The sequence below is a fragment of the Numida meleagris genome, chromosome 4 (genome assembly GCF_002078875.1).
Source record: "Numida meleagris isolate 19003 breed g44 Domestic line chromosome 4, NumMel1.0, whole genome shotgun sequence".
NCBI lineage: Eukaryota > Metazoa > Chordata > Aves > Galliformes > Numididae > Numida > Numida meleagris.
The window spans coordinates 48,368,899-48,385,346 of NC_034412.1; the positions used below are offsets into that span (position 1 = coordinate 48,368,899).

Sequence of the window (16,448 nt, forward strand, 5' to 3'; positions counted from 1 at the left end):
CAATAGGGTATTCAGCTTTTCTAGATGAAACAGCTGGAAAAAGCTTTTACCTCCAACTTTTTGGCCCTCTAAAACAGGGTAAGCAATGGCACCACCTTAATCAAAAAGACTGTAAACAAAACTGGAAATGGTACCTACACTTTGAGAGAGACTAAAAGGAGAACAGAAGGTTGCACTGGAACAAAATACATTAAAACAAATGTTTACATAGATGAGTGATGATAGCATTGATTAGAGCCAGCCAGAATTGTGAGCATTTGGAGAATTCTCACAGTTTTCATCCACTTAAACAATTTTCTGGAGTTGGCTGTGCCCTTATAAGTTACTTGTTGCATTTTTTTTTGTTGTTGTTTAGAAATGCATCCTCTTATCCACTGCTTTTTTCTTTCTCCGATACCTGCTGCACTGATTTTTCCATCATTTTCAGAAGCATTTGCTTATGATTTTTCCATCATTTTCAGAAGCATTTGCTTAAGAAACAAGTCACCTTGCTGAACATCCCACACAGTGAGGTGCCCAGTGTGCTGCCTCCAGGTTGGGAAGTTGAAGAAAAAATATTTTCATAAAGCTTCTTCAAAGAAAACAAGGTTTAATTTTCTAGAGAGTAAGTATGTGCTGTCCTTTGTATGAGTAGATGCAGATTGTCATCTCTTGAATAGAGAGTTATTACAGGAAAATAAGGAAAACTAAGAGTGATTGGGTCCTTAGCAGAGTCTCCTCTCACAAGGTTAGGACAAGAAACTAGACTTTGCTTTGGAAAGATAGGCCTATCTGTCAGCTATCTGGTGCGCTCTGCTTACCTTGGACAGTTTTTTTCCCTGCTGCCACAACAGAATGATAGCTGTGCCCCAGGGCTTGGTGCTGTCCTTGCTTTTTGGCTTCTGCATGGGACTTGGCTTTCTGAGCAATTAAATTACAATAAAGCATTTAAAATAGCTGAATTTAGTAAATGAGTCAACTGGTATACAATTTTTATTTTTCATCTGTGCATAGAGTCTCATCTCTGATACAGCAGCATATATGGTACAAGGATTAACGTACAGGTGCTTTTTGTCATTCAGATCTGAATCATTGCCATCTCTGCTTGAGAATGGATTGGGGACTGGGGGTGATGCTATGCAAAAGTTTGCAGTTGAAATACCATCCTGAAAACATGCTGTATCTAGCAACGTGTCTGTGCAGAGGAAGGAAGAAAGGTTGCGGGCATTTACAAAAAAACAGTTGATGTCAGATGTGGAGGTGAAGCACAGTCTCTGGTTCAGCTCTTTCTTGATTAGACTCTTCTTAAGTACTTAACCTAAAATGACCTACTGTGTGTGATGCCCAGTACATGCTCTTCCTGATTTGTGTCACGTTCCATTAAGAAAAGCAAGGCAGGCTCTGTGGAGATGAGCCTTCTTGGAGAGGAGAGGGTTTTAGACTGCAGGGTAGGGCAGGCAAGGAAAGAGTGCAGTTAGCTTCTCAGCACAGGGAGGAGAGCTGAGAAGAGCAAGAAGCAAATCTGTAGCTGATGGGAATGAATGTCTCAGGAACCAGAGAGACCACACTGTACTGCGACAGAGAAAAGACAACATAGTCTAGAAGCAAAGCACGCATGAAGAGTTGCAATGGATTGGGATATGCTTGCTTTGATGCTCTTTTGTGTATCACTTTGTTGATCACTTTGCCTTTCCTTTACTGAAAAATTTAATTATTCTAGTTGCAATAAACCTGTAATAAATTCTCATTTTCTCTAAGTTTAAAAGTCTTTTTGTCATCTTTGGTGAGTGTTCTGTAAGGAGAGTACTAGCTCATACTCCTGCCTTACCCAGTGTCCTCTGACAACTATCCTACAGCAAGCAGATACAAATGTGTTTTTTTTGTGTTTTTTTTTACTGCACAAGCTGCTAGTATATTTCTATTTCTAGAACGCAGGAGAGACTAAAATATAACATGACCTTAGGTAATATAGCAGCCTCGTTGTAGTTCAGTTTAAGAATATCTGTGCTTCTTGAGTGGTGGTAATGATGAGGCAATGAACTTATGCAATGTCTGCCGTAATCTGTTTGTTAATAATGTTTATTTCACTTTTTCAATTTAGGCCTTTTCAATCACTGTTTAAGATTATGTTGCCCTCCAGAGCTGCAAGGAGGTAAATATTGCGTGTGATTATCTCCAGAAAGCTCTCAGAGATCTCTTAAGCATTGGGTGAGGTGGATTCTTGACAAGGCTTCTTTTATACAGTGTGATTATTTATTTATTGACTATAAATAAACTATGACAATACAAAAAATGGAAAGATGAGACAAAAAAGCCCAGTAAGAGTTGAACCTTAGGCAAAAAGGAAGGCAGGTTGGGGAAGTTGGCTCAGTACCTCCAAACATTAGGTGCCGGTAGAAATGAAGACAATAAAAGATTGTTATTTTTAACAGTAATTTTTTGTTCTGAAACACTCAGTGACTTTTATTCAAGCAGAGGAGTCTAATTGTGAAACTGCCTGTAACACGGGAATTTAAGAAATATTGAAGTTCTCCCAAACTGACCACATGAGATAGGCAAGGGCTGTGTTTTTTTCATTGTCCTTTCTGCTCTTAAAACCCACCAAAGGTGTTAGGGAAGGAAGTAATCAGAAGAGGGAGTGCAGGAGCAAGGGCAGGGGTAGAGCAGTAGGCGGCCAAACAGGGCTCAGCACTTAAGTCAGGATGGTGCTGTTCTTCTGGAGCTGAAGTGACAAGCGCATAGCAAGGCCAACAAGAATGACGGCAGCATTGTTATCTCAGAGGAGTTCTCCTTACAAGTGAGGGGTAATATTGCTAGAGAACCATTTACGTTAAATGGGATGCTTATATTGCTATCTTACTGATTCATCTAAATGTAGATGTGTATCTCTAAACAAGGTACTCCACAGATATAATGGGTAAAACTTGGGATTTAGAGTATTACCCTCTGTTAGACAAATACTTGAGCAATCAAGTTTTTTCAACTGAAAATAATGTTAATATGTTGTTAGAAATTAATGTCAGTGACTGTATTTGCAGATATGCCACAAAAAAATGAAGGACAAGAGGCAATCTCCATTTGATTTGGTACCCAGGGGCTTCCATAGCTTAGAAAAATTGTGAATGCAATGACCTCGTGAAACATTGGCCGCAAACCAAGGCGGTATGCAGGCAATAGCCTGTAGCCACTGTCCTGGAGGAGTGCTTCTGCTGTGACAAAGTAGATGGTATCTTTACAAAAATCCAGGAAGACAGGAAGAGCTAGATAATATTTTTGCTCTGGGAGTTCTTAGAGTAACAGTATAACCATTAAAAGAAATCATAAATTATTGAGAAACTGAGCCTTGTCTTCCTTAGTGGCCTTCTACCACTCAGGTTCAAGCAACAGCAGGGACGACCTTGGACATTAGTGAATATTGTTAGTTTTTAGACTCGTTACTAGGCAACATGTTTTTGCATTTCCTTGGGATCAGTGATAGAGGCTCACGTAAATTAATATGGGTCACTCAAAACTTGAACAGTAAATTCATTCAAACTGATTTGTAGTAGTACAACATGAAACTTTTGCCAAATTCTCATTTTGACAAACAGTTCCTGTCCTTTATTATGTGTGCATTTACTTATTTATTTGGAGGGAGGCTGGCAAGTCACCTGCTTTTCTATAAGCAATGCTTTCCAAATCAGGAATGTCAGCATTAGCATAGAAGAAAATTATTCATCTTACTCCCCTAAGCTGTTCTGCCTCAACTAATTCTAGCAATTTGGGGACACAAAGATACTGCTAATTTTTTTATTATTTTTTTTTTCCCCAGTGGACTATCATACACTAGTATCTAGTGAAATCTAATAGTTACTTCTGTCTGAATACCAAGCAGAAGTGTAAATACTAATGATTCTCCTGTATTGCCTAATCAGGATAGAACATAAGCAGTGAGTAGAAGAATTTTCCTCAATGTTGTTAACTAGCAACGTTGTTACAGGTATCTAGCTCCGGCAATACCTTTCCCTTTTGAAGAAATCCTTGGAAACAGAGAAGGGGGACAAGGAAAAGCAAGCTAAACTAAAGATAGTGCTGGGTAATGAGTAATGCACCAGGCATCGATCAGCTTGGCAATCACTGTAAAATTTAAGAAGCATGTGAAGGGGGCAATTGTCCTCCTTACTAAATAATAATAATAATTGCCAATTTACATTGCATCCTTCAGGTGTAGTGTAGTGCACAGCAGTATAAGACTTGCTGAACACACGTTTCTCCAAAGCTGCTTCTGGCCTCTGCATCTCAGTTACACTTTTAAGTTGTATAGTGTTTTTAATGAATAGAATATTTATGTATGTGGGTGTAGCTATATAAAATGTATGTAATCTAATGCTTTCCTTAAAGTTCTTGTTAGTATTTTTGCAGTTTTCTTTGTGGCTTATAAGTGGCTTCAGTCCTGGTCTTATGTGAAATGCTCCAAAAAGTAGACTGATGTGGTCACCTTCAGGTAGGTTTACTTGCTCTTTGGAGATGCCGTCGTAGTAACGTGTTTGTGGTATTGTAGTCAAGTTTGTCCTACCTGCCAAAGCTTATTGCAGGTTGGTATAATGCAGCTAATTAAACTAATAGGTTTGATTTAGGTCTTATTAAGTACTTTTTTTTTTTTTTTTCCCTTAAGAATATTTAACAGAGCAAAAATCTACTCTGGATAAGTGGCATTGGTTGTTTAATGGACTTTGGTCTTGTCAGTATATCTGTCAAAACTGACATAAGAACATAATTATAGACTTAATGTTTTCCTGGAAGTGTTCGTGATGAATACCTTTAACAGTGTGCTTTTTCATTTGAGTTGTACCACATACCCAATTACAGTGATTTAGCAATCTGCTATTTTTACAGGCGTGTGTTTTTAAACATCAGAATTATTCTATAATTTTGTATGAAATCATATTTTTCTCTGTTTTTACAGTTCCCATAACTGTTCTGTTCTAAGGTTACACAAGCTTTAAAAGTTACTGTAGACGTGTGCACTCCAAAAAACATGGGTTTTTTCCTCTCCCCTTGTTAGCAGCAGGTAGAGCAGTTATGCTAGAAGCATGCCTGAGAACAGCATTATTTTAGTGTCTTCTCAGCATGAGTCTAGTCAATAAGGAAATCTTCATGGATCCAGCTTGTGATTCTTTTCTCTCCTCTCCTTTCCTCTTCTTTTCTTTTGGTAATTGAACAAATCAAAACAACTCCCTCTCATTCACTCAAATAATTGAAAATGCATGGCTCTAATTTATTGTATCGGAACCTCTCTCTAGAGGTCTTATTTCCCCAATAAACTAGGAATGTGGCTGCATTAAGATGAAGCAAACAAAGAAAAATATTTTAAATATGTTGAAATCTTTGCTGAAGTACCAAACTTAAGCTGAGAGCTGTGTGGTCTGTCAGTTTCTGTGACAGCTTCTTTTCAAAATACTTCAATTTTTCTCCTTTGTTTACTTTTCCATCTTGTCACTTGCATAGAAGAAGAACTCTCATCAGGGGACTTCTGAGAGCTGTTGATTTATTCTCAGTTAAAAGTCTTTGAACGCTTCCTTATGGTAGAAAACGTGTTATTTGCCTTCCGTGGTTAGTGCCAGTGGTGTAAATGCAGCCACAGGCAAAAGTTTTTAATTTCCTTTTTCATCCTTGGATAATGAGTATACTACAGAATTCTACTTCGTTATACCTCTCTTCAGTTTTCGAACATCGCTGATTTTTGTCTAGATGAACAAGCTGCTTTTACAGACATGCTTTGATTTAGTGAACCTTTTTTCAGTGTGATAATCTTCCATTTTATAAATTAAACAAATCCACTTCATTTTTTTTAACCATCAATTTGTACTTCAGACATTATTTCATAGGACATTAGGGAGTTGCCAGTCTTGAACTGGTTTACTGAAGAAAAGCAGATTATGCAACTTTGACATTTTCCATTTTATTGCCAGCCAGAATCCCAGCCCTCCTGTCAGCTGACCAATCCTGCAGCCTCATGGAGGCCTCTCCCATTTTTTCCCTTTTATGTTGTGTAATTTAGAAATATGTTCCCAAGAGAATACTGTTACTTTCCTCATAACTTCAATTTCATCCCTCTCTTTTGCAAAAAGGATGAACATCATTTGCAAAAAATCACACCAAATATCTCCTTTCTACACACGTCAGGGACTGACTATGTTTATACCATTTCAGTATTTCCAAAACATCCATTGCAGTGACTCATACATAATCCTTTTGAGGGGTGAAAACAACATCTAAAATACAAAGAATGTTGCACTGATCTGGTTCTACAAGAACTTGCAGAAAATCCTAAATTTAGCATGTAGAAGAAAAGTTTTCTCTGGGAAAAACGAACAAACAAAACCCAACCATTTCTACGTTACTGCATATAAACGCCTACCTACATGTCCTTGGTAAAGATGTAATGAGACTTTTGTTGTTCTTCTTTGGTGGTCTTCAGATGTATTCTCGGGTTTTTGCTTCTCTTCCCTTAGTTTTAGAAAACTCGGGAAAGCAGGTGTGTATTGTGCTCAGTTCTGAGACCTCCCTGTACCTTGTTGTCATTATCTGGTCTCTTTCAAAGTTTCTTCAAACAATGTTAAGATTCTGTTGTTTTTCTACTTTTTGAAAGGTTATGATCGTATCTGTGCCTTCTGATCTGCCTGTCACTGTGGTATGAGTCATTTTAAAGCTGAACTTTTAATCAGCCAGGCACACTGTTTTAAAAACAATTGCAATTTTTTTTTGGTATGTTATTAAATCATTAAAAAAATAAGAGAGGAAATCATCGTTCATAAAAGGGAAGTTCTTGAAGTTCCCACCTGAGATGTTGTGGTTTATATAATGGCCAGAATCGTTCGTTGATTGTAGCTTGACCTTGCATTTTCTTCTAGACTGTATTTTGAAATCTTTTGTCACAGTTATCTGTGGACAGATGAGTACCTCTAGGACCTTAGGCTGCACCTCACATTTAAATGCTGCTAGTTCCTTTCTTTGAAAAATGCTCCCAAAATGCTGTGCTGGGTCTGGCTGGGGCAGCGTTAATTTTCTTCACAGCAGCCCAAATGGTGGTATGTTTTGGGTTTGTTATCAGCACAGCTGGTATTTTAGCAGTGGCTGAACAGAGCTTGCACAGCCTGAAGGCCTTTTCCATTTCTCACTGCCCACCAGAGAGCTGGCTGGAGGTAGGCAAGAGGGTGGGAGGAGATGCTGGCAGCTAGGTGACCCAAACTGACAGAGGAGATATTCCATACCATATAATATTGTGCTCAGCAACAGAACAGAGGAGAGGGGGTTTAGAGAGATTAGCCATCTTTTGCTTAGGAACTGGCTGGGCATCAGTTTACTCATGGGAGGTTGTAAGTGGTTGCCTTTGCAGTACTTGTTTTGATTTTCTTTCTTCCACTTCTCTTTCACTTATTAATCTGTTTTTATCTCATGTGTGAGATTTCTCTTGTCTATTCTTCTTTTTCTCTTCCCTCCGTCCCCTAGGTGTAGGGAGGTGGGTACTGAGCAGGTGACAGTGTGGTGCATAGGCCCACAGCCAACATCTTCCCTCAGGTTTGTCACGGGTGCATAGAAATTGGAAGAAGAGGTGAGTGAGTGTCTGTGTGTCTGTAACTTTCCTGTTCTCTGCAATATTTTTCATCCCTAGAAAAATGAAATATGTTTAGGGAACAGTAAATAAATGCATTATAATGTAAATTGTGTATAATGGTTACAATGTGATATTAGGAAAGTCATGCTTCTGATTACAGAAAAATAAACAAATTACCTTGAGAGGGGTTATGCATCAGTCAGAAAACAAGCAAAGTGGAAGCTTGTAACTATTTTATAGGTAGTGGAAGTGGAGTGAAAGGATATTTCATTTTGTACAGACCAAGGGCATAAGAAATTCCTGTCTTATTGAGACTAGTGATCCACCCAGCCCAGAAGGACATGCATGTAGGTCTGGCTGTTGTCTGTGCTCCCTTTCTTTTGGACTCTTGCAGCATCCGCAAGGGTTGAATTAGTTTTTAGGAGATACCTCCCTGCCTAGTTGTTTTGCTGTCCATTTACAGATCACTCACCCATTACTTCATCTTGTCCCCCATTGCACTGTTGGTACCATCTCTGTCCTCAGCTTCCCATGTAGCATATTCCAGAAGATCACTGCCAGTGCAGAGAACTTTTTTGATTGTTTTTTTTTGTTTTTATTGTTTTACAAAAAAACTATGAATTTTGTCAAGTGCCTCTAGTTTGTGTATTTAGGGTTAACAGTGCTTTTGTGTTCAATTTATCCATCACCCTCATGATTTTCTGAACTCCAGGTATTTGCCCCTCAGCCTTCACATCTCCAAACTGCAGAGTCTCAACCTTTCTGGCCATATGTCCTGAGGCACCACAACCCTTCAGCTTCATTCTGATTTCTCTGTTCTCTCCTGTCTCTAACTCTAGCACATCCTTTTGAGATGTGGAGGACTAAATATTACCAAAGATGTGAATGCCTGAAAATTACATGCTGTCAAAACTACACTCTTCTTTGAGCATTCTTTCTGATGATACTCATTATTTTGTTGGCTTTTTAGCTGCCTCTGCACTTGGAGCAGAAATTAGGTGCAAGTTTGTAAGGGCAGAGTGCTCAATAGTGTTCTGACAGTTGAGTGGTGGAGCTTTCATGTTGATTTGTAAGGCAAGTGTGAAATGATGTTTTTTTGAAGAGTCCTCTTGAGACTTTTTGCTTCCTTGCAAAACGTGCCTTTTCATGTGCTCTTTTATCCTTCTCTTTCTCTTGTTGCATTTTGAGAGTTCTTTGAAAATGGCGGAAGAGCAGAATACTGTAGCACTTCTGCATTTTGTACATCTTTCCTATTTAAACTAGAGAAAGCAGAGAGGTGGAATATTTCTTGAGTGAAGGATATTATTTTGAATTTGAGCCACTCTCACTCCCATTGTTATTGTGTTAGGCATATTTTATTGTGGATTTTTGTTATTTTCTGAAAGTGGTGAAGAATGGTGTATGAGGTAAATACTGTGATATAGTAGCAATGTACCGTCACTGCAGTAAGGGAACACTAGCACAATCTTAGCCATCAAGTGAAGATTGTTTCTTGATAATGTACCATAGTGATTCTATGTGATTCTGTCAGTAGGTGACATCCTTCCGATCTCATTTTTTTTTCTTTTGATCCTATATTTGTGACTACATAGCGAGATGTTGCTGAAATCCATACACTGAAAATCCATAGAGGACATCTATCTTACTTACAAGTAAATAATTTTACCCTGAAATCTGAACTTTCAGCAATGTACTCCCATTATCTCACTAGTCAGAAGTACTGGGAAAAGCAGTGACTGTATTTTTCGCTGCATGTTCATGAGCAGGGCTGTTGTACTCCAGTGACTTAACACTCAGCCACTCAGAGCGTTTCTGCCAGATTTCTTTCAGTATCACCCTTGTTCTAGTCCCATGGATCTTGCTGATCACCGAAAATGCCAAGGAGTTTTCAAAATCCCAGACTTTCATCTCAGTGCAAACCTGGCATTTCTTTTGGAGGGTGGTGTAAAATTGTGAAGTCACTTTAAATGTGGATGCACTCAGCATTGGTGCCTATGGCTGCTGACTTCAGCCCCAAGCATGGTTTCCATGGCTGTGCAGCAGGTCAGAGCAAGACTGCAGCTTGGTTTTGCCTTCTGTGTCCTCGTGCCTTCAGCTTACCTCACAGCTCTAATACAGCACTGCTGTTGCAGCAGAGGGAATAACGCTTGTGGGAACAGTTTTTGGGGTGAGAAGGACTTTAGGCCTTTGCCAGGACCCCCTCACTCAGGTAAGTGTGGAGATGGTCCAGTGAAGCTCTCCAGCAACTGCTAGCTCTAAAGTGTTCATTCAGCCGCTTAACAGGCACTTCTTTATTCTTACTTAACATATATTTAGCGTCAGCTCTCAGTGTCCAAGGTAAAAGATTTGGGGGAAAAAAGAGTAATACATTTATATGATTTCCTGCTGTTTCTCTGTGTGCATATATAGGATGACAAAGAAGCCAACAGACCCTTGCCAAACAAAGGAGAGCATGGACTGGGAAATGAGAAGTTCAAACCTGTGGTACCTTGGCCTCATGTTGAAGGTGTGGAAGTGGACTTGGAATCCATTCGAAGGAAAAATAAGGCCAAAAATGAATTAAATCAGCATGGTGGTGGTGATAACAATCAGCAAAACGTCATCCAGAGGCAGTATCTCACATTTAAGCCTCAGACATTTGTATATCGAGATCCTGTTTTACGACCTGGAGTCCTCGGTAATTTTGAACCCAAAGAGCCTGAGCCTCATGGAGTTGTTGGTGGCCCTGGAGAGGAAGCGAAGCCATATGTTTTAGGACCAGATTACAAAGAATCCATTCAAGCCAGCATAAAAGAGTTTGGGTTTAATATGGTGGCAAGTGATATGATCTCACTAGATCGGAGTGTTAATGACTTGCGTCAAGAAGAGTAAGCAAACTTTTTGTTTTCTTTTAGTTCTGTTTTTATAAGGCTTGATTATTTTCTTTCCATAGATCTTAATAGATGCTTAAAATAATATTATTAATTAGGCCAAATACTTAAGACTTCTTGTCCTGACAGGCAAGAGTGCTGTACTATACCAAGTATTTCTATATATTATGCTTAATGCCATGCCAATTATTCCTTTCATAAATGCTTAATCTATGTTGATTTGTCTCTGAAGTCATCCATTTTAGTGTTTAATTGCATAAATTTGGATGTTCCAGTTCCTGGCATTCTTCCTTGTTGTATCATCTCTTTTTAATCCATAACTTCTTAAGATTTGTTTTTAAGTAAGAATGCTTTATTATTATTTCATGCAGAAGTTCCTATAGTATTGTTTATTTGGTTACAGTTTCATGACAATGCTTTTAAAAAAAATTGTTTACTTTAAACATTTTTACATAATTTCCCACATTAACAGGAGTGTATAGATCTGCTACAGTGGAGTTTGGGTTTTGGAGCTAACAACAGGTCTTCTACCTGCAGGTCTTCTACCTGCACCTCTCACTGAATTTATCACAAAGAAGGAAAGGGGGGGAAAAAAAAAGTTTACTTGCCTTGGGGTGTGTCTGCTTCACTGTGAGGAGAATGCTGGGAAGTTATTAATATTTACTCTGTATATAATTACCAACAGGTTTCCACAGTCTCTTCTGTTCCTTGTTAAATGCTGGAGCCAAATTTGCTTTCAGGCTAATCTGCGTTTGATATTATTTTCCGTGTTAAATATCAAGGAAAGGTCTCTGAGCAGACTGATTGATTGGTATTTTTTAGCTTTTTTTGCATTGGACCGAAAGGTGTATGAATTTAAGTATAAAATAGGTTCCTCTTCTCCCCAGCAGTGGAGCTATTTCAACACCAGGGTTTGATGCCAGTCTCTGGATGCTTCCAGCTGAGGCAGCTGATATGTTTGGCTGGCTGTTTGTTGCTTACCAAGCTCTGCTATGGCCCTTGATAAAGGGTGTTTTTCCATGTCGAGAGGTGGGAGAAACCTGGTGAGCTGTTAGTCTGACTCATGCTTCTGCATGCACTGCTGCTTGGATTTACTACCCATTGTGTGTTTAAGATGAATGAAGTGCACGGAGTGCAGGACTTCTCTTTTTTCATGCCATGTTCCTTGGGTGACTGACTGAGGGTTTCCACCTGCTTGAAGTCAGAGAAGAGAAACAAGTCTGTCAACGGCTAGTGGAACAGGAGTGTTTGCCATCTTGAGGGTCGCTTTAATTTTATTTCTTCACTGCAGTCAGCAGTTGGACCTCTATACTAAAAAGACTTTCTGAAGGGGAATAAATGATCAGAGTAACCTGCCCAGGCCAGCATTTCCTTCCAGATTTTTCTCTAAACACTGCTACTTCTGCTGAGATGTTTGCAGCCACTCAGGACCTTTTTGGAAGAAGCAACAGAACTAAGGAAATTTGTGAAGAAAATCTGTTTTCCTGTCAGATTCTGTGATGAGCTGAGCGGAATGAAGCTGATGTCAAGAATTCATGTTAGTAGAGTTCATTTTGATCCTGCCTTCCCTCGAGAGAGAGGGGAAGGAAGGAGATGGAAGCACACTCCCAATCTTCACTCTCTGTTCTGCCCAGATAGCAAAACAGAAATGGCAGCATATCCCACATCTCTGGGACTGAGTTACCTCTACCCACGCTACCGGTCAGTGGTAACAGAGCTCAATTACTTCCTTCTCCTCATTTTCCCCAAGCTCGGAGAGCCTGCATATCTGCCAGGTAGATCTAACCCTATAGCTTCTTGAAGTGTTTCTGGCATAATCTCCAAATTTTTCTTTACTATTGTTCTAAAGATATAAATCCCTTAAGAAGACGTAAATACTTTGTATACTTTGCGGAATATAAAGGACAGCCTTGATCACATCAGAAAAAAATGAATTTTACGAACAGTTTCCTCCAAGCATGCTTGCAAATAAGTCTTCCACAGAGGTCAAAGCCAGCAGCTCAAATCAAAGTTAGGCTTTATTGTTTAATATCCTAAGCAAACAAACAAAACAGCGTGAAAAATATGAGCAAAATGCATCCTTCAGGCAACTTTATATCAAATATTTCATATATTGAATACTTGAGATGCTTGCACTTACCTTCAATATGTTAAAGGTTTATTGCTATCCCCATGTGTCCCCCCAGAAAGACAGAAGAGAGGGGAAGCAATGCAGGATTGGTTGGTATTGCTATATGCTTTCATGTATCAATGTATTCACTTTCCTTCTTTTCCCCCTGCAAAACAGCAGGTTTCCTGATGGATGCCCCATTTCTTTTCTTCCCCTTTTCATCCTACTGATCCCTTTAGTAAGTCCTGAAGCCATTTTGGTTGGTAAGAGTGGACAGCATTCAGTTCAATCCTACCAAAGAGCAGTATAATCATCCATTTTTGACTACCAGTATCTTAACATTGTTAAGTCAGGAAGATATTTCAGGCAAAGGCTGGGTTATTCACCCGGAGATGCTCAAATCCAGATAGGCCTCTTGTCAGACTTCTCCTTGGGGCATAGAAATTCTTCAGCATTACCCTAACCAGTGAGCTTTGTTCAGGGAAGGACGCCAAGTGCTTCCCCAGGCTGCATTGGCAGGAGTGAAACAGTACTGTAAGAACAGTCTCTCTCAGGTTAAAAGACATGTAGCCCCATGAAGGGATGTTCACTCCTGCTGTGGTTAGATTTCTCTTTTCCGTCAGACCCACGGCCAAGGTGATTTGCCAGCTGCCATTACTGATTCAGCAGGAACTTTGCTGCTGATAGTAGACAGTCTCATTTCCTTAAAAAGATCTTAAAGTTTTGCTGCCTCCTGTATGGAGCAGTAATGTTGGCTGGTGTGTTGAAGCGGTTTGTCAAGCAGTGCTGGCCTAATCCTTAGGTCAGCAATGTGAACTCCTGCTTTGAGTTTCTTGACCAGTCTGTTTGAGGTTGAAGGCAATCACTTCTGTTGGCATGGGGAACTCTGATGGGTTTAGGTGGAGCAAGACTTGTTTCCCCCTTATTTCTGGTTGCAGAGAGGTGGAGGCAGGTTTAGCAGGCCCTGTCCAAAACCTCTGTAGGGTTGCTGAAGGAAACTTTTCATTAAAACCTGGTGATTTTTACCATCTTTGAATTTATTTTTTTTATTCTGACAAGTTCTTCCTTTTAAGAGCATTTGTGTTCAATTTTACATGTTGTTGTGAATCCTAGCAGAACTCTGATAAAACTTTAGCTCTAGGGAATAAAGTCATTAATTTATTTGTTCCCTGGGTATTTTTGTGATTGAAAGTCTGCACAGAGATAATGCTGAAAAAAAAAAAAACAGAGGAATGAAGAATCTGGATGATCTTGGATTCCAGATAAGCAGACCATGCTAGGGAAATAGAAAACGGACCTGGGCTGGGGATGAATGCTGTCAGGTACAAGGTGCATCCTCTCAAAAAAAAAAAATCTTCACTGAAGAGAGTTACTGCTAGGGAGAGCAACAACAGGGTTTTTTGTTTCCAGCAGGCAGAACCACTTGTGCAGAATTTAAAAAGTAGATAAATAAAAATGTTCTGGATCTGACCAGAGATCTGTTTTCTCAGAATTTTTTCTCTGTTGAATAACATATGCTTGGGAGAAATGATGCAAGAATGGAGTAACTTTCATTCCTGGCAACCAGTGGGCCAGGGCTTCTTGAACCAGAAATTGCAACAGGACCGTCACGCTTCATGGACCTTTTTCTGTGCATGGAATTGTCTTTTAAATGCATTTGTACTCTTGAAATTCATTATATCATGAGTCAAAGTACCTTTCCAGGCTGAAGAACACAATGTGTGCTTAACCTTTCCTCCCGGTTATTGTCATGTACCTCAGTTATTCTGCCACCCTGGGATACAGAAATATCAGCAATATCAAAATCAAGCTATGTTCTGTATTTCTTCCTTATTATTCCTACCACTGTTTGCCCTTTCATCAGCCTTGAGCTAAAATGCTCACAGAGCTGCCTGTGTTCAACTCCATGACTTTTTGAGTGACAATGAATGACAAGTTCAGAGGCTGTCTCTGAGTGCTGTGCTATTACACTTCATGTACTTGCAGTGGGCTCTCCTGATGGCTCATTGCCTGGATAGCTCCTTGAATTCTTCTGCAGCTTCTTACATTTCAGTAGAGGCAGCCGAGGTTTTAATAGGCTGTTACAGTCACAAACTCCCTTCAGTGTGAGCAATATCCATTCATTCCTGTTCATTAAGCAGTTATTGATCTTTCGAAATTCAGTTACTCTACCAACAGACTCACCCATGTCCACATACTTTCTGATTCCTTTAAAAGATTAATAATATGTTTCTGCGATGATGATTTTCTTCAACAAATGCTGTGTTTATGGTATACTAGTTTTGTTCTTTATTATTTGCTTCTATTCACAGCACTGGAGTAGGACACTGTAGTCTTCTGTTCTTTGAAACCCCAGGGCCCTTTTGTAAAAATTGGTGTCAGACTTTCCTTCATCTGTTTGATATCAAGGCTGGTCAGCTGTAGTTACACACCACAGTATTTTGTCAATTTGTGTTGCATTCTTTTGGAAATACTGTGTTTATATTAAAAAAAAAAAAAAAGAAAAAGAGGAAGAAGAAAAATTTCAAAAGCAGTTACACTGTGTATAGCAAAAAATCAAGTAGAAGCTAAGGGCTATCATGCCTTTAACTCCAAATTTCCAAGTCCTTAATTTTTGGGTGAAGTATCACTATGTGCTTGCTCTGTTTTTGTATTTTTCCCTGGTTATCTGGTGTTGGTCACTGTTGAGAGTTCAGTGGGAATGCTTAATTTAGCTTTCCCACTTCTGAAGTGGTCTCTCTTTGTTTTGATCATCTATCAGCCCAGCAGACTTTCTGGCAGGCGGCCTATCCTACTTGAGGTGTTTGGAAAAAAAAATATTTCATTAGAGGCTTTCATACTTCAGTAAGGCTTTCTCAAACTTTTTTTTTTTTTTCCCATTGATCTTATTGTTTATGTTCAGTTTGCCTGAATTAGCATTCATTTCTGTTTTCCTCTTTGGATACCACCCAGTTTATTTCAAGAACATCTCCTTCTGACTGCTAACAGCACCTGACTTTTAATCACGCTGCCTTTCCTCATTCCTTTCTAGGCTTTTTGTTTTTAATTATGAGTAGTGGTAAACAACACTCTCAGCTTCTAGTATGGTGTCATTGAGAAAACTCTGAAACGCTATCTGAAAGCATTTTAACAAGCCTGCTCAGTCCTTTATAGTTCCCCTTTCCAAGAGAAGGTGTTGCTGTGACACCTCTTGTTTGACATTCAGTGCATTGTGGCTGCAACTAGAGTGTGGCTCCCAAACTGGTTTATCTTTAGCAGAGCTCAGTGTTGTGCCAAGACTAAAAATCTGGTGCTGCTCTTGCAGGTTCTCTGCTGTGCTGCCCTCTGACAGCACTAACTAGTGATGCCTACAGCTGTAGGTTTTGGAGAACAGTTTGGATTTACCATCTCCCCTGAGGCAGTGGAGGTCTCCTGCCTGTGGCTTCTGAGCTTCCAAGTGCTGCAGTTCCTCCAGGCGCATCTTGGTGGATGGCAGAGTCCTGCACGGGTGGCCAGTTCTTCCCCCTAGTTGTACTGATGGTTTCCCTTGTCTTCATCTGTGTCACATCTAAACTCTAGTAATCTGTATACCTGGTTTATTTAATGAAGGCTGTCCTCCCTGGATAAATTTAAACAGTGCCAAAAGTCTCACCAGATACTAATGAATTTAAAACAGGCTGCTTCTCAATTTTCTCATCCAGGCACTGAATCTCTGCTTCTTTATTTGCTACTGCCTAGCAGTTTGGTAAATCCGGCTCTTCTCTCCCTCTTTCCATCTGGAAGCAGTAAATAAATGAATTGTCTGTGCCCTCTCAGCCTCATGTCTGAGAGTATGAGATACTGAATGAGTCCTCAGGACAAGCTTCTCCTGTTTTCCTTCAACTCTTTTATTTTGTTCTTTGATCTAACTAAA

At 39.6% G+C, this 16,448-nt stretch overlaps 1 protein-coding gene across 1 annotated transcript in view; it reads left to right on the plus strand.

Annotated features, from left to right (window-relative positions):
• Positions 8,971–16,448, plus strand: part of GALNT7 (polypeptide N-acetylgalactosaminyltransferase 7) — a 40,375-nt gene continuing 32,897 nt past the window's right edge. Inside the window, exons 1-2 of the mRNA XM_021395488.1 lie at positions 8,971–8,982; positions 9,986–10,443. Coding sequence (XP_021251163.1) covers positions 8,971–8,982; positions 9,986–10,443 — 470 coding nt within the window. The remainder of the gene's footprint in view (positions 8,983–9,985; positions 10,444–16,448) is intronic.